The sequence below is a fragment of the Schistocerca nitens genome, chromosome 6 (assembly GCF_023898315.1).
Source record: "Schistocerca nitens isolate TAMUIC-IGC-003100 chromosome 6, iqSchNite1.1, whole genome shotgun sequence".
Lineage (NCBI taxonomy): Eukaryota > Metazoa > Arthropoda > Insecta > Orthoptera > Acrididae > Schistocerca > Schistocerca nitens.
Window position 1 is genome coordinate 187,916,716 of NC_064619.1, and position 19,101 is coordinate 187,935,816.

Consider the following 19,101-nt stretch of genomic DNA (forward strand, 5'->3'; position numbering starts at 1 on the left):
GCTCCTTAAAATATTTCAGTCGTTTCGTCATCACTGAAAGGATAATGCTTTTCTTAAAACTAAACACATTGAAATGAGCACCTCCCCATACTGATCACTTTTCGCTCAACAAAAAATTCTTGAGCATACATTGTGGTCCATTGATAGTGACCGGGCCAAATATCTCACGAAATAAGCAACAAACGAAAAAATACAGAGAACTAAATTCGTCTAGCTTGAAGGGGGAAACCAGATGGCGGTATGGTTGGCCCGCTAGATGGCGCTGCCATAGGCCAAACGGATATAAACTGGGTTTTTTTCAATGGGAGCCCCCATTTTTTATTACATATTCGTGTAGTGCGTAAAGAAATGTGAATGTTTTAGTTGGACCATTTTTTCGCTACCTGATAGTTGGCACTGTAATAGTCACAAACGTATAAGTACGTGGTATCACGTAACATTCCGCCAGTGCGGACCGTTCGCCGGATAGTTACGTTATTTAAGGAAATAGGAAGTGTTCAGCTACACGTGAAACGTCAACCACGACCTGCAACAAATGACGATAGGAAATCGCGAATCTCAAAAACGTCGGTGTTGAGAATGCTACATCAACATCTACTGCACCCGTACGATATTTGTATGCACCAGGAATTCCATGGCGACGACTTTGAACGTTGTGTACAGTCCTGCCACTGAGCACAAGAGAAATTACGGGACGATGACAGATTTTTTGCACGCTTTCTATTTAGCAACGAAGCGTCATTCTCCAACAGCGGTAACGTAAATCGGCATAATATGCACTATTGGGCAACGTAAAATCCACGATGGCTGCGACAAGTGCAACATCAGCGACCTTGGCGGATTAATGTATGGTGCGGCATTATGGGAGGAAGGATAATTGGCCCCCATTTTATCGTCGGCAATCAAAATGGTGCAATGTATGCAGATTTCCTACGTAATGTTCTACCGATGTTACTAGAAGATGTTTCACTGCATCACAGAATGGCGATGTACTTCCAACATAATGGATGTCCGGCACATAGCTCGCGTGCAGTTGAAGTGGTATTGAATAGCATATTTCATGACAGGTGGATTGGTCGTCGAAGCACCATACCATGGCCCACACGTTCACCGGATCTGACGTCACCGGATTTCTTTCTGTGGGGAATGTTGAAGGATATTTGCTATCGTGATCACCTGATAACGCCTCACAACATGCGTCAGAGCATTGTCAATGCATGTGCGAACATTATCGAAGGCGAACTACTCACTGTTGAAAGGAATGTCGTTACACGTACTGCCAAATGCATTGAGGTTGACGGACATCATTTTGAGCATTTATTGCATTAATGTGGTATTTATAGGTAATCACGCTGTAACAGCATGTGTTCTGAGGAATGATAAGTTCACAAAGGTACATGTATCCCACTGGAACAACCGAAATAAAATGTTCAAACGTACCTACGTTCTGTATTTTAATTTAAAAAACCTACCTGTTACCAACTGTTCGTCTAGAATTGTGAGCCATATGTTTGTGACTATAACAGCGCCTTCTATTACAAAGCGAAAAAAGTGATGCAACTAAAACATTCATATTTCTTTACGTGCTACACAAATATGTAATAAAAATGGGGTTCCTATTTTTAAAAAAACGCAGTTGATATCCGTTTGACCTATGGCAACGCCGGCCGGAGTAGCCGAGCGGCTCTAGGCGCTACAGTCTGGAACCGAGCGACCGCTACGGTCGCAGGTTCGAATCCTGCCTCGGACATGGATGTGTGTGACGCTCTTAGGTTAGTTAGGTTTATGTAGTTCTAAGTTACAGGGGACTGATGACCTGAGAATTTAGTGCTCAGAGCCATTTGAACCATTTTTAGAACCTATGGCAGCGCCATCTAGCGGGGCAACGATAGCGTCATTTGGTTTCCCCTTCAAGCTAGACAAGTTTCGGACTTTGTAGTTTTTTCGTTTGACGCTTATTTCGTGAGATATTTGGCCCTGTCACAACTAATGGACCACCCTGTATACTACACTAGATACTAATGTAGACACGATATAGTACCACAGTGCACAACGTTTAAAACAAGAAAAATGGAACTAAGTGTTTCTGCCTGTTCATGAGTGTCATACCAGAGCAGAGCACAATTTCCTGCTCCTTTACGTGGTCTTATTTTTATGTAGGACACTCACCAAATTTGAATTACGGCCGATTTAATCTTGGTCTGTTTCATAATACTTAGTCTTCCGTATCTTCACACACAAACACAAACACACACACACACACAAACACAAGTTGAGCACGACGGTAAAGGTATAGGGTAAAGTATGAATCGGTCTGTTCTAAAAGGGCGTAGGTCACTACTTTGAATACGTTGCTTTTTACTGTGTTTCATATGTTACGAGGATACATCTACCATTTGTGTTTAAAAAGGCGTCTGCAACATGTGCGGCTGCCTTGTAAAATGGAACTGAAAATCCCATCTTGTTTTAAATGGGTGAAAATCACTGAATTGCGCCCTTTTGAAGCTGAACAGTTGGCAACGGTCTGGTGAGTGCAAACATCGAGGACACGAAAAGGGGTCAAGCACATGAAGGAAGAGATGGAAAGGGTGCCAATGAACTGGGTTCCTTTTTATTTGATTATCTGAAATCCATCCCCGAAAATAAAACGGAGATTCGATTGCTCTGTGCTAGCTGCACGAGACAGAACAAAAACCATACGCTCTGTAGATCCCTACTTCCACGACAGGTTGTGGACGTCTCGGACTTATTCTGCAGTATTTCCCAGTGAGAGGAAACAGCTTCTTACAGTGCGATCGAGACTCTGTCATCATTTCAAGGAAGCTTCAATAGAATTACAGGATGTTCAATGTTCATAAAATAACACAGCATTGTCTACAAAGTAGCACAGAACGTAGGAAGTTTATAGTTACGGACGTTGAAACATCTAACATTCTGGATTTAAAAGCTGATGGACAAAATATTACAAGAAAAAGACAGTTTATCAAGATACAATAAACAAGCCCTGATGTGACAGATATAACTTTGCAATGAGCAGTTTCTCTCACTTTGCGTATTCGATTCCAGATTTGGGTTCATCGAAGGTTGGAGGTGTATGAGCGGGTTAGTGAGTCACACATTCTTCGTGGCGCATGAGGGAGAACCTGTTCCTCCACCAACAAGCCGCCCCTACCCAGTAGGACGAGCGTCAATTAAAGCGCAAAAAATCCAAGAGTTAGAAAAGCCGCAGCAGTTAATTCCAAATAACCACAAGCAATTCTACGAAGAACTTTTGAGCTGGACTACTGACAGTAGTACTGCATATCATAATTACTGAGGAACAGCTTGTAACGGAACATATTAAAGGCTTTACTTTAATGAAGTATGCGATCCCTTCCAAATTCAACCAGTTTAACGAGTATTTATGATTATAGAAAAGTTATTGTGTATGTTAACAATGATTGCACAACATGTCTCCATAAACAGTCAACCCATTAAATTATACTGAATAACTAACCCACACAAAAGTTTATATCACTTGATCACTGATACAGCAAATGTCATCATGAAAAACACTAAGTTTATCTTAAATAATTAATATGAAGTACAAAAAATAGTGGCCAACTTAGGTATTTTGGATCTCCTTAAATAAAAATCACCCAGTGAAACCTATTTGTTCACTAGGAGCGTTTTCACTCAGTATTCACGTAATCAATCCTATTTTAGACGAAAACCAATGTAATTCTTCATAATTCACGTTACTTACTTATTTATGCAAATTAGAGAAGTCAATTGACAAACTTCTAAAAAACGACCTTTTTGTAACAAAGAATTATTCTGTCAAGTCAACAAATCTGTCTGTCATTTTAATAACATGTTAAATTATGTCACTCGATGCAAATTAACAACTTTTCTGCACAAATTATGATAACAGATGTACATGTGACTTATAAACTATATCTCTTTTTAGTAGTTCTTTGACAATGTTATAAATACAAGCAGTCGGAGGCAGTCCGGGGTCAGTCGGAATGTCACTTTGGTGAAGTGTGTTTCTGTGTTATTGTTTGGCAAAACAAGGCAAAGAACATGTAAAGGAAGTACTACTTTGTGTTGTGTTATGGTCTTTGGTGGACAGTGGAATTAATATGGCCACTAAAGTAATAAATATTTGATGTTTACATACGTGTTGGTTTCGCTTGTTCTTTATCATCAAAAGCACATGAAAAACACAGGACCTCATGTTTTTTAACCCTAGACAACCAGATTTAGAGCCAGCATCAGCATCGAGACACAGCAGCGATCCAGCAAGCAGCAGCGATTACTACAATGGCGCCAACCTAACAACAAGTGCTAACAAGCTCCGAAAATTGGAGTGAAATAGTGCGTTTACAGCAATTAGCAAGATATCAACGACTTAGGCGGACCATTACAAGCTCTTCATAAGTGAAAAGATTTGAGTTTTATGTGCCTTTACCAATATTTTCACATGTTCCTTTTGCAATGCAACGGCCTTGCCGCAATGGATACACTGGTTCCCATCAGATCACCGAAGTTACGCACTCTCGGGCGTGGCCGGCACTTGGATGAGTGACCATCTGGGCCGCCATGCTCTGTTGCCATTTTTTGGGGTGCACTCAGCCTCGTGATGCCAATTGAGGAGCTACTATACCAAATAGTAGCGCTCCGGTCAAAGAAAACCATCGTAAAGACCGGAAGAGTGATGTGCTGGCCCCATGCCCCTCCTATCTGCAACTTCAGCTGAGGTTGACACGGCGATCGGATGGTCCCGATGGGTCACTTGTGGCCTGAAGACGGGGTGTTTTTCTGTTGCAAGTTTAAAAGTATTACTTTCCTTTTCTATGGCTCAGAGTCCTCCTTGTAACATTTAATTCACTAATGTGGCCAAATCTCAACATTTTTTTCTATGTCTTCTTCCTATGACACCAGGCGTCTGTTTTTTTGTTTTTTTTTTTTAGAAAAAGGGGCTGATGTTTTCATGTTTTGAATGTCCATAACGTTCCAAATATTACAATTTATGTAACAGTTAAAATATACACCAATGAAGGGGACATTTACTACTAGTTCATGTGAGCAGACTTTGTTATTTCTTGGTATTTCTCTTCGAACATAGTTTTCTTTTTAATTTATCCGCTAAGATGGTTTCCCTAATTTAAACCCTTTTAAAAAAGACCGATTTATATGTTTTTCTCTTGACATGTGTGATTCTGGGCTATATTTGGTTTTGGTAAATTTAATACAGTGGTTTCGATGAAATAGTCTACACGCTAGATTTAGTTAAATTTCAGCCAAGCTAAGGTAGTAAGTGTTCACTATACAGTTAAGTTCCGCTTATTCATGACAGTGACTGTTATGATTTACCAGTAATGTTTCTGTAGTTATTATTTATGCAAATCGAAGTCAGTTGTCTGATATCTGCATTTATTACACATATGCACTGGATAAAAATTTAGTGCTTTTATATATAACCTTGACCAGTAATATTCTGTAGAAGCTACGACTTGGACTCACAGTTGTCAAATTATTGTTCGTCAAAGACATCTTGAGAAAAATGCCGTTGTATTCTCTGTCTGAAAAATAGACCTAGTTACCTTTCAAACTCTGTTTCCCTTGACTGCACCAGGTGTTTAACTTGTGCAATTTTTTCATTTTCTTACAGGCGATTGAGACTGTGGATAAGGTCAGTGGTGCGGCTACCCTTGCAGGGACAGCTGTGTGCGTCATCGGTCTGTTTACGCCTTTGGGTCCACTGATGGCTGCAGCTAGTACTTGTACTGCTGTTACTGGAATGTACAACGCAATACGCAGTAGCTCAACACTGATCGACCGTGGTGCTCACGGCCAAACTATCAACCCCTTGAACGATCGTCAGGTAATTTATCTGTGGTAAATCGTAGACTTGTGTCCTCCTACAGGTGGACTAAAAATGTAATGAGAAGTTTCTCCGTAGAATCTGCGGGTGAAGAAAGATCAGAATGATAGGAGATGTGTTATGACATCAGGGAATAACTTCCCTGGTACTAGACGGAGCTGTAGAGGGCATAAACCGTGGGGGAAGAGACGGATGGAAACACATCCAACAAATAGTTAAGGCCGTAGTGTGAAAGTGCTACTATGACGAACAGGTTGGGACAAGTGAGGAATTCGTGGTGGTCTACATCGAAACAGTCAGAAGACTGTCTCACAGATAGTGTTTTTGGCACTGTTTTTCTTTAGGTAATCATTCATGATAAATCTCCATGAATATAGTAGCTTCACCGCATAAGGAGTTATAATTATGTTCTGACATTCCACCAACGCTGCGTGAAGAAGTCCGTCCTAGATTCGCGTACTTCTCGTGAAACACTGGTTTTAAGGTTCTAGTTAACAAATTTCGACACACAGATACACACACACACACACACACACACACACACACACACACACACATACATACATACATACTCCATTATGTACTACTATCGTACTTCTTGTGAATAACTGCAGCAAGAACCTTTCTTCAACATATCTACTGAAACATGCCTCATATGTATCTACATTTTTCGGGAACCGAACCTAATTTTCTCAGGGTGGGCTTGTACCAGATCCCCATTCTACTGCTAAAAATTCTTGTCAGTATCTTGAAGCCGCGGCTTATGCAGTGTTTGTGGGGATTTGCTTCATAACTGTTAGCCCTATCATGATGGCCCCAATTCGGAACAACGCCACTCATAGCTTCTTAAAGTAATTACTGGAACTGTGCTTGACTCGGTTTACGAAGACAGAAGATTAACTGTGTATGTGTCAGCGAGAGGTAACATTATTAGACACATCTTCTTTATTACGTGACTTGTGTTATGGCAGAGGTGGTGAAGAATATGTGTTCGTTAGATGTGATTTCTCAGAATTGCCGGTATTTCTAAGAGAACTGACCATGTTTCGAAATATGGTGGAATAGTCTCTTCAGCACATTTACGAGTCTGTATTTCGACATACCACATGGCACATGGATATTTCACGCTATTCCTCTCGTCGGCACGGTAAATTCCGACGTTTGGGCTCACAAGGCAAAGAACATAATTTTATATATTTTTTTTAAATCGGTAGTCTTTCGCGTAGTTTGACATTGCACTCTATCCTGTTCTTTCTTACGCTCACATTTGCTTTCGTATGCAAATGTTGCTCCCTACGTCTTCTGTAATCTGTTTTTCATATTTTACTCTTTGCTGCCTCTGCTGTTTCTCCCCTTACTGTTCATGCATGGTACAATGGATGCCTCACTAACGAGTCCCATCTTCAAGTAACGCTCTTTCTCAACTACAGTTATTAGAACTTCTTCCTTCTGTACTTCGTCTGCGTATCTCATATTAAACAATTTTCTATACCACCACATTTCAAACTTCCCAGTTTCTTCTTCCACACGTTTCCGATGATCCATGATCTACCTCCACATAATACTTTCTGGAGCGTCTTTATCACCATATCAATCTGTCAGCAGAAGAAAGCTTTCTATTTCTGGCATCTTTCTTGCTTTGACTATTCTGTGTAATATTGCTTCTCAAAAGTAGTTTTTTCGCTTCTTTCATCACTGTGTCAAACTCAATTTGGATGGTTAGAAAACATCAATTATATTTTGGGGTACTCTTAAAAACCTTACTCTTTGTTGTCCTGAAGCCACCTTTCGCCCACGCGAAGTATAATGTTCATTCCATTCGACGGGTTTTTTGTTTTCCTTACTCCTGCCTAAAGCCTGCTAACTTTAGTGCTTGTATCCGGCGCCTCGCGTATTTACTTCTCTACCGAAAGTTCCTTTCACTTACTTCATTGCATGTCCCCTCTAACATGTCTGTTTCATCAAGCTACCGCTTGAGGTAAGTATCAATTCCCAACTTCATGTCAGGCACGCCTTCTAAGAAAGAAAAGCAGCACACTGGTCCAAAGAAATACTCAGTTTCAAGTGCAGTATACAACACAAGTCGTAACAGTACTGTCAGAGAGTAAGTCCAATTTCACAAGGCGATCTCTGTAAACTACATCGAAGTGTGTCGCACTTCGGTTCGATACACGATGCGTCTATAGCTGTCGTGGCTGGCTGTGGACCTACGGAACATCTGCTGAAATCTCTCTTGGGGAACTGTCCAATTCTGAACCCCAGAACAGCTCTCAGGAACTGCACTTCAGAACTGTTTTCGGAACTGACTGCTAGCTCACACGTGGGGCGCGTCTTATATATTAGCATGGAGCTTTACTATGGCTCTGCTCTGTTGGTTGCTAGGTTGGAGCGATAGGAGATCTTTGCACGATTGACTCCACATGACAAGTGACCTGCAACGCAGCCCCTTGCCATTGTGGAGGGCTACCGGAATACTGCCGTCCTAGCATTGCCTGGTGCGTGTGCAGTCCCATTTGCTACCGATGGCTCAGGAATCGAACGGACTGTGCAGTAGCGTTTGTGACAGACTCACATCGTCATTTTAAAAATTGGACGAGAGTGGCGATATTCTGCGATTCTGGCTTTCACCATTTTCAGTCCGAAATGGCTTTTCTGGACCTTCCAGATTTTTACTCGTAAATAACTGTTGAACGAAGACACTGATCTCTTTCGTAGTAAATGACGATTACATTTCTAGTGAATCTGATGAGCCCAGTCAAATATATCGGCAGTTCTGGATGATTGTCATAAAAAAATGAATAGGTAAATGCCCAATTACGCTGGTAAAATCAAAGGCTTTGGATTTCCTCAGAAAGACACAAGCACAACCAACATAACATGTTAATCACTAAGCCCGATATTGAGGTGAATAGCGATTTCCTATTTTTCTTGCAGTTCTTGGCTTCATTCCGGGGTATAGTTTGATGTAGTTCTCCTTACTACTCTATCCTGTGCACCTTCATCTCCGAATAAACACTATAATTTTTGACCCCATACGTCCCTCCAAAACTTAACTCTTGATCTCTTCATGTCCCAGAATGTGTCGAATCTACTGATCCCTTCTTTAGTCAAGTTAAACCACAAATTTTTTTTCGCCAAATTCTATTCAGTATCTCCTCATCTGCTAAGTGATCTACCCATCTAATCTGTAGCATTCTTCTGTAGCATCTCATTTCAAACCTTATGTTCTCTTCCTTTTCTGAACTGCTTAACGTCAACATTTCATTTCCATACATGGCCACACTCCACACATACCCACAGAAAAGACTCCCTGACAAATTTATCTCCGAGTTTAACGAATTCATCTTCAGCAGAAACGCTTTTCTTGCGCTGCTAGTCGAAATTTGACATCCTCTCTAATTTTACCATCATCAGTTATTTTACTGTCTAAATAGCAAAAGTTGTAGTGCCTCATTTCCTAATCTACTTCCATTATTTAATTAGTCCTCATTCCATTGCCCCTGTTTCGATTTTACTGATGTTCGTCTTATATCTTCCTTTCAAGACACTGTACATTTCAGTCAACTGCTTTCCCATATCCTTTGCTGTTTCTGACAGATTTACGATGTTAACTGAACATTTTTTCGTTGTTTTAATTTCCTGCTTGCTCAACGTATAGATGAGTAGTATCGGGGACTGGTTACAACGCAGTCTGTCCTTTCTCAATCACTGACTTACTTGCAGGCCCTACGAAACATAACAGCCATCTGGTTTTTGTGCAAGTTGTAAATAACCTTTCACCCCCTGAATATTACCCCCCTCCCTACCTTCAGTATTTCATGGCAACGGCCTTGCCGCAGTGGCTACACCGGTTCCCGTGAGATCACCACAGTTAAGCGCTGTCGGGCGTGGTCGGCACTTGGATGGGTGTCCATCTAGGTCGCCATGAGCTTTTACCATTTTTCTGGGTGCACTCAGCCTCGTGATGCCAATTGAGGAGTTACTCGACCGAATAGTAGCGGCTTCGGTCAAGAATACCATCATAACGACGCGGAGAGCGGTGTGCTGACCACACGCCCCTCCTATTCGCATCCTCCACTTAGGATGACACGGCGGTCGGAGGCCCCGGTAGGCCACTCGTGGCCTGAAAACGGAGTGCTTACCTTCAGTGTTTCAAAATTTCAAAAAGTGTATTTCACAAATGTATTGTCTCAAGTTATCTATAAGACTAAAAGTGCTGTAAACGTAGGTTCACCTTTCCTTAACATATCTTCTAAGAGAAATCGTAAGGTCAGTACTGTCTCATTTGTTCCTAGGTTTCTCCAAAGTCGAAACTGATCTTCCATGATGTCGTCTTCTACGAGTTTTTCCATTCTTCTGTAAGTCATGTCTGTCAGTATTTTGCAACGATGACTTATTATACTGAAACTTAGATAATATTCACACCTGTCGGCACCTGCCTTTTTTGGTATTCAAATTATTACACTTTTGTTGCACTCTGATGGTACATCCCCTATCTCATACATCTTGTACACCATGTGAAATAATTCCGTCATGACTAGCTCTCCCAAGGGTTTCAGTACTTCTGAAGGAATGCTGACTTCTGCAAGTACCTCATTTTGACTTGGGTCTCTCAGTTCTCTGTCAAATTCTCGTAGTATCATATCCCCTATCTCATTTTCATCTAAATCCTCTTCCACTCCTATAATATTGCGTTCAATTTCATCTCACTTGCGTACTCCCCCTGCCTACTCCTTCTACTTTCCATCTTTCCCTTCGTTGCTTAGGACTGATTTGCTGTCTTGATATTCAGACAGCTGCTTCTTTCTTCTACAAAAGCCTCTTTAGTTTTCCTAGAGGGAATATCGTTCTTTCTCTATTAGTATGTGCTTGTATAGCTTTGCATTTATCCTCTAGTCTTTGCTGATTAGCCATTTTGCACTTTCTGTCAATCTGATTTTTTGGAGATCTGTGTTCCCTTTTTTATCAACTGCTGCATTTTTACATCGTCCCCTTTCACCAGTTCACCAGTTAGTATCTCCTGTTATAAGCAAGGATTTCTACTAGGCCTTGTCTTTTCGTTTGTTTGATCATCTGCTGCCTTCACTATTTCATCTCTCAAAGCTATCCATTCGTCTTCTTCTCTACACTTTTACCAGTTTCAGTCAATTCCTGCCTAATGTTCCGTTTCAAACTGTAAATAAGCTATGGTTTGTACCAACTTATCCAGGTTCCGTCTCTTTAATGTCCTATCTGTTAAATTGACGTCAGAGTCCACATCTACCCCTGGAAATGTCTTACTGTTTAAAATCTTGTTCAGATATCTCTGACTTATCATCATATAAACAATTTCATACGTTCCGGTGTCTCCAAGTTTCTTCCACGTATACAACCTTCTTTCATGATCGTTCAGTCAAGTTTAGCGGTAGTTAAATTATATTCTGTGCACAATTCCAGCAGGCCGCTTCCTCTTTCATTCCTTTCCTCCAGTCTGTATTCTCCTACCATTTTTCCTTCTCTTATGTTTCCTACTATCGACTTTCAGTCCACCATCACATTTAAATTTTCTACTTTTTCCCTTAACTATCTGGACAGTTTCTTTTATATCATCATACATTCATTCAATCTCTTCATCTGCTGCGCAAGGTGAAATACAAATTAGTACTATTGTGGTGAGTGTTGGCTTCATACTTATCTTGGCTACCATAATGCTTTCACTATGCTGTTTACGGTATCTTACCCAGATTCTTATATCTTATCCGTTAATATACCTACTCCTGCAAATACCCCTATTTAATTTTTTAGTTATAACGCTGTACTCTCTTGATCAGAAGTCCTGTTCCCTTTGCCATCAAACTTTACAAACTTTGCAATGACTGACATTTACCTATCCAATTTCCTTTCAAAATTTTCTAACCTACCTGCCTGATTAACGGATGTAACATGCCACTCTCCAACCCTCGAAATTCCAATTACGACTGTAGTTTTCCTTGCTTTCAGCTGTTCACAGAACCAGCACATCAAGACCATTTTGGTTGATGTTATAAAATCAGTTTAGTTAATCATCCAGACTATTACTCATGGCACTACTGAAAAGGCTCTTGCCCCTCTTCAGGAACCACATATTTGTCAGGCCTCTCAACAGATACAGTCAGTAGATAAAATAGATACAGATATGTAGCTTCCAGGGGTGATAGAGTGCAATGTTATCATTAACGATATTGTCTCTAGAATGAAATTTCCACTCTACAGCGGAGTGTGCGCTGATATGAAACTTCCTGGCAGATTAAAACTGTGTGCCGGTCCGAGACTCGAAATTGGGACCTTTGCCTGTCGCGGGCAAGTGCTCTTCCAACTGAGCTACCCATGCACAAGCAGGTTGGGTAGCTCAGTTGTTAGAGCACTTGCGTGCGAAAGGCAAAGGTCCCGAGTTCGAGTCTCGGTCTGGCACACAGTTTTCATCTTCCAGGAAGTTTCATCAACGATATTGTTTGCTGAAATGGCATGAACGGTTTAAAATTTATTAATTTCGCAGTTCACTGTGAAAATATTTAGTCACTATAAATTACTGACCTCTGCAGTTTTCAAGATACTGAAAATATTGTTATCTCACTGAAGGCGAGTCTTTCTCCTGAGATCTCAGATGTCTTCAGATTTGCTCTATTGTTGAGCTGTGGTTTTTTATTGAATTTCTAATTGGTGTGTGTAGCCATGTTTTAGACTGCATTAGACTGCGCCGTAACAGGTACATCTCCTGCACTCAAGCCAATTTACTGTCGTATGTCATACCTGCATTGGTCATATCAGATAAGCCCCTAGTTTTATTTTGTGTAACGAGCAACCCCCACATTGGGGTTGTGGAACCTTAGAGATAGTAGATCACATCCTGGTGGAATGCTCTTCCATCTGGACTTCCCTCCTGAGCATAGTTTCAGGATTCTTTGCCTCTAATATAGACGACGGCTCATTGACAGTTGAACTGGTTTTCTCTACCTCTATGAAAATGGATTTTATTCTCAGCTTAACATTTAAAAATATTTTAGGAGTAGTGTATTTGGGCTTGGGATGTTCCTATTTACATGCTGGGTGTGGGTGACCTACGACCCAATCTCATTCGCCAGCTGTCTCGGTCACCCCTGTTTTACTTCTGCTTTTAGATACTGTTAACAACTTGCTTACGCCACAGGCAAGCAGAGCCTTGGGTGATACTCGTATGGCACTACCTTGTCCGCTGACTTGATTATCTCTCACCTTGTCTTATCCAGCCGATATCCTTTACATTTTTAGCCTTCTCAATTTTACTGTTACGACTCTCCTGGCTAAAAGGCATTCTTCACTCTGCAAGTACCTCTGCCCTTAGTAGAGTTGGCTGGGGTTCGGATGGTGTGGGATTTTTCTTGCAACAGATGAGTCCTGGGAGACGTCTTGTCTGCCATGACCCACGTAGTGACCTTACCCAGATACTTTAATTTCTAAGTTCTGGCATCAATATTTTTTTCAGTGCCTTGATTTTACCACTCCTACTTACAGTATGGTAATAAGTAATCCGACACTGTTTCGAAAGCTGCAGTGTGGGGTGTATACATCGCAGAAAACTAAGACGTGGTAGGTAAGTTCATTAATAGGTGCGCTTGCGGAGTGTGTTGAAAAAATAATAGTTCCAATTTCTGCCACCACTTGCAAATAAGGCGCTCTAAGCAGTCAGAATGTGAAACTTTCCGGTTCTGATATCAGTATGCTGTTTGTCACGTGGTGACGCGTGTTGATTTCGTTTGTGAAGTGACCGTTGGTGTAAAGGGTTAAAAGGGTTGAAGTTTTCCGTGCGAAACGCAACGGCTATTGAGAAGAAAGGCCGTGCTCTGCTTGCAAAATTAATTTTTCAAAACGGCAGCAATTACAGCGCTGCATTGCAGGAATATCGCTCCAAAGAGGTGGGCTAAAGCACATGATCAAGAAATTTGAAGAAACGGATGAATTAGGTGGTGCAGCAGGGAGATGGAGGCCGCCCATATCCATGGCAGTTGCTGATGAAGTTGCCGTAGCTATAACCGACCGTGCAGTACATGGCTCAAAATCCTTAGCCGGTGCTCGATTTGAGTCATGGGAATTGTTTCTCCCCGGTCAACATTTAACAAGATTTTTCGGATTACACTGGTATCCCTACAGGATTCAGAATGTGTACCAAATGCAGCCCCAAGAAAGGCTACAACGCCGTGACTAGGATGACTTGAGGCCAAGGAACATTCTTTGGATGGACGAGGTACATTTAACTCTGCACTGTGCCGTGAATGCACACAAATGTTGCGTATGGTGTTCTGTTGTGCAGGAACTGCACTGAATTTACCTGACTGTGGCGTGGTTTCACAAGTTCCTTCAGTCTCGTCCTTATTTCTTCAAGGGGGCTGGGTTGTTTTGGGGGAAGGGACCAAAAATCGAGGTCATCGGTCTCATTGGATTAGGGAAGGATGGGGAAGGAAGTCGGCCGTGCCCTTCCAAAGGAACCATCCTGGCATTTGCCTGGAGCGATTTAGGAAAATCTCGGAAAACCTAAGTCAGGATGGCCGGACGTGGAATTGAACCGTCCTCCTCCCGAATTTTTCTTCAAGAAAATTACCCTTTGAGGACCTGCTGGTGTCCAGTGACATCTGAACGTCCTTGTGCAACACATGGTTCCAGCCTTACAAGAACGCAACTGTAGCTACAGCACCACTGTCATGCAAGATGGAGCTGTATCACTTGTCACTTAGCAGGTCAAAGAGTTGCTTCGATAAACCTTAGGTAACGACCTAACTGTGTGGCCTTCAATACTGTCCGACCTAACATCGTGTGATTTCGGGTTGTGGGTATATCTGAAAGATCGTGTTATCAAGGTCGTATCCGGATTCTTTCTGGTCTGAAGGATAATATACGCCGACATTTGGCGCTGATTACTCCGAGCGCGCTGTGACCAAATGTCAACTATACCTGGTTGGACGTGCACGCTACAAACTAGAAAAACTGATACATTTATTTCAGTCATAGTCTAACTTAAGTTAACTCAGTTCCACATAAAACTGAAAAACTCAGTCACGGACAAAGGTCACTGTTAAAAATAAGATGACATGAAATGGAAAATACTTTTTGCGAACGGAATTGGGTTCCTTCGACTTTACCCCGAGATCCTAATGATATTTATAATGTACTGAAGGCACTGTCTCCCAGATTTCAACTCGGGACATTGTGGGAATATCAACAAAAATATTTTACGCTTTGCTTTTTTGCTGCTTCATAGTTTCCGAAAAAAATTGCTGCATTATGCTAAGGAATACGGGAAAAAACTAGGAGCTGTATTCGACCGAACAGATGATTATTAATGCCATTTTAACTCTATATGGTAGCTGAAAGGGATGCGTGTGATCCCGCGGTCTGCCCACAGTGCCGAAGAGAGGCTTGCAAAACCCTACTCGTGTAAAAGAGAAGCACCACGACCATGAAAAGACACAGAGAGCAAAAGTATCACACATTCTACAACTATAACAGTTTCGAACAGCGATGAAGAGTCAATTAGGGACAGCTGTGTGAAAATGTGTGCGTCGGATCTACGGCTATTCAACATCGTTAGTGTGGAGGGGTTTATTAGCCTTTGACAATAGCTAATCGATGTTGGTGTCAAGTGCGGGATAGTCAGAGCGCAAGAAATTTTGCCTTCTCCGAGAGCTGTCCTCGACATATACAAGATATTGCCGATGGAGTGACAAGTGAGATCTTGCCGCAAGTAAAAAAAAAATCTGTTGACCAGAGTGAGTGTTATATGACGTGCAATCGTTTGGCTGACAATTATCACAAATACATTATCTGACTGTCACATCCTACTATTATTGTAAACTCTGAGGACTGGTTTCAACTGAGAAACAATATGCTCCTCACAACGAAGTTTCTGAACGTTTCAAAAACGAGTGAAAGTATTCTTACAGAGTTATACGAAAAACTGTCTGAGATAGATATATGTCTTCTGGAACTAAACAAAGTGACATTTGTAACGGGTAAAGGGCCGAACATAAAGAAAGCTCTTCAACGCCACAAACGTCTGCCATGCGCAGTGACCTCTTTCAACACAGCGTTAAGGCACACATTCCACCACAAGTTTCTTAGACAGGAATTGCCTGACATTTATGAATCCATCTAGGCAGTGCGCAGAACTGTAGGGTATATGAAATACCCCGGCTTGGTGGCAATTTTTCAAAAAACATTACATCAAGGTGTAGAAACGAGAGGGAACAGCATGTACATGATGTTGGATGTGCTTCAGTCACAAAAATATTAAATTGAAAAAAAATCAGGAAATGATATCTCTGTATCAAACTGATGTAGTGGAGGGGAAAATAAAATTTCTTGGAACTTTTAAAAATGCGAGAAGTGACCTTGACGGTGAGACAGAACAGTCACTGCCTTTTGTGGTGCAGTGGGCGTTTAGTTTACTAGGTACATACCAAAGTGTAGATGGCAATGCAGTAGTCAAATCGCTGAAAGGACATGCAGAAACCTACCTAAAACAGAAAGCCGTTAACGAACTAAAGGATTCTCATTACATGGCTACTGCTTTTCATTCATATTTCTAGGAAAGTTTACTGCTGATTGAAAAGAGGAAAGAAAATATTTATAAAATTTTTCAACAGGACCGAAACAGTGTAGTCGTGGAAGAAGATTCCATTCCTTCTCCCGTAAAAAACATCTGAAGCTGGCGTTCATCAACACCTAAACGCAAAGATGATCTGGAGAAATATTTGAACATGGACGTCGTAGGCTATGACGTCAAGAATGTTTTGTCGCTGTCTTAGGCAAACGCCTCTGCCTTCCCCAAGCTCTTTAAAATATGACTAAACAAATCCTCTGCATTTCCGCTCGTAGCGCAACGAGCGAAAACAATTTTACCAGGGCAGGCTTAAGTGCATCGGAGAAGCGCTGCTGTATCGATCCAGAATGTGTCAATGACGTTTTGTTAATTCATAACAGTAAGAAGGACAAGGAAATGATTGTATGAAGAGACAGTAACATCACGCGAGATGGAACACAAACAATCTGTTTTAAATAGCCTCCACTTCTGTAATACACTCCTGGAAATTGAAATAAGAACACCGTGAATTCATTGTACAAGGACGGGGAAACTTTATTGACACATTCCTGGGGTCAGATACATGACATGATCACACTGACAGAACCACAGGCACATAGACACAGGCAACAGAGCATGTACAATGTCAGCACTAGTACAGTATATATCCACCTTTCGCAGCAATGAGGACTGCTATTCTCCCATGGAGACGATCGTAGAGATGCTGGATGCAGTCCTGTGGAACGGCTTGCCATGCCATTTCCACCTGGCGCCTCAGTTGGACCAGCGTTCGTGCTGGACGTGCAGACCGCGTGAGACGACGCTTCATCCAGTCCCAAACATGCTCAATGGGGGACAGATCCGGAGATCTTGCTGGCCAGGGTAGTTGACTTACACCTTCTAGAGCACGTTGGGTGGCACGGGATACATGCGGACGTGCATTGTCCTGTTGGAACAGCAAGTTCCCTTGCCGGTCTAGGAATGGTAGAACGATGGGTTCGATGACGGTTTGGATATACCGTGCACTATTCAGTGTCCCCTCGACGATCACCAGTGGTGTACGGCCAGTGTAGGAGATCGCTCCCCACACCATGATGCCGGGTGTTGGCCCTGTGTGCCTCGGTCGTATGCAGTCCTGATTGTGGCGCTCACCTGCACGGCGCCAAACACGCATACGACCATCATTGGCACCAAGGCAGAAGCGACTCTCATCGCTGAAGACGACACGTCTCCATTCGTCCCTCCATTCACGCCTGTCGCGACACCACTGGAGGCGGGCTGCACGATGTTGGGGCGTGAGCGGAAGACGGCCTAACGGTGTGCGGGACCGTAGGCCAGCTTCATGGAGACGGTTGCGAATGATCCTTGCCGATACCCCAGGAGCAACAGTGTCCCTAATTTGCTGGGAAGTGGCGGTGCGGTCCCCTACGGCACTGCGTAGGATCCTACGGCCTTGGCGTGCATCCGTGCGTCGCTGCGGTCCGGTCCCAGGTCGACGGGCACGTGCACCTTCCGCCGACCACTGGCGACAACATCGATGTACTGTGGAGACCTCACGCCCCACGTGTTGAGCAATTCGGTGGTACGTCCACCCGGCCTCCCGCATGCCCACTATACGCCCTCGCTCAAAGTCCGTCAACTGCACATACGGTTCACGTCCACGCTGTCGCGGCATGCTACCAGTGTTAAAGACTGCGATGGAGCTCCGTATGCCACGGCAAACTGGCTGACAGTGACGGCGGCGGTGCACAAATGCTGCGCAGCTAGCGCCATTCGACGGCCAACACCGCGGTTCCTGGTGTGTCCGCTGTGCCGTGCGTGTGATCATTGCTTGTACAGCCCTCTCGCAGTGTCCGGAGCAAGTATGGTGGGTCTGACACACCGGTGTCAATGTGTTCTTTTTTCCATTTCCAGGAGTGTATAAGTGTAGTATACAGGTTTGTATTCAGAAGTTCCTGTTATCAACATATTTTGTTCTGTGTTACGTTATCTTCAATCTCTACTTCATAGTCTGACTTCATTTGATCATTCATTACTCTAGTAGTTTTAATCTTATTTTTTTTATTTACGTATAAATAATATTGTTTATTCCATTAAACAGTCACGAAATGCGTTTGATTATAGTGGGAAAAAGTTTTACTTCGTGCCACGTGCTCAGCGAATAAATCGTGTGACCATTTCCTATTTCTACAAGGAGTACAACTCTGCTTCCGCCGTTTGCCGATAGGTGGCGACAACGTAGAGTAGCGGTTGAAAGATACAGATCGCAGACATCAGGCAGTTAGCTTGGACCTCGGTCAACGTAACCTCCTTCAAACATTAGTCGAATTGTGTCTGCATCATAAAGTTGTTCTTGATTGAAAATGTCAGTTTACGAGAATAAATCTCGTTATTTGCGGGAGGAGTTACTGTTTTGTTTCAATATGAAGAAAACAGGGGCTGAGTCTCATCGAATACTCTTAAGTACGTATGTTAAGGACGCTATTAGTGAAAGAACATGTCGTGAGTGGTTTCAACGCTTCAAGAACGGTAATTTTAACGTCGTAGACCGGCATAGTGGTGGAAGAGGGAATGTTTTCGAAGATGCACAATTGGAGACATTTCTGAGTGAAGGCTTGCGTCAAACTCAAGAAGAATTCGCATGATTAGTGGGAATGACACA

General features: G+C 42.4%; 1 protein-coding gene across 1 annotated transcript in view; it reads left to right on the top strand.

The window, feature by feature from the left end:
* LOC126262586 (uncharacterized) overlaps nt 1-19,101 on the top strand; it is a 90,056-nt gene that overhangs the window by 61,001 nt on the left and 9,954 nt on the right. Inside the window, exon 3 of the mRNA XM_049959323.1 lies at nt 5,657-5,869. Within this exon, the coding sequence (XP_049815280.1) occupies nt 5,657-5,869 (213 nt within the window). The remainder of the gene's footprint in view (nt 1-5,656; nt 5,870-19,101) is intronic.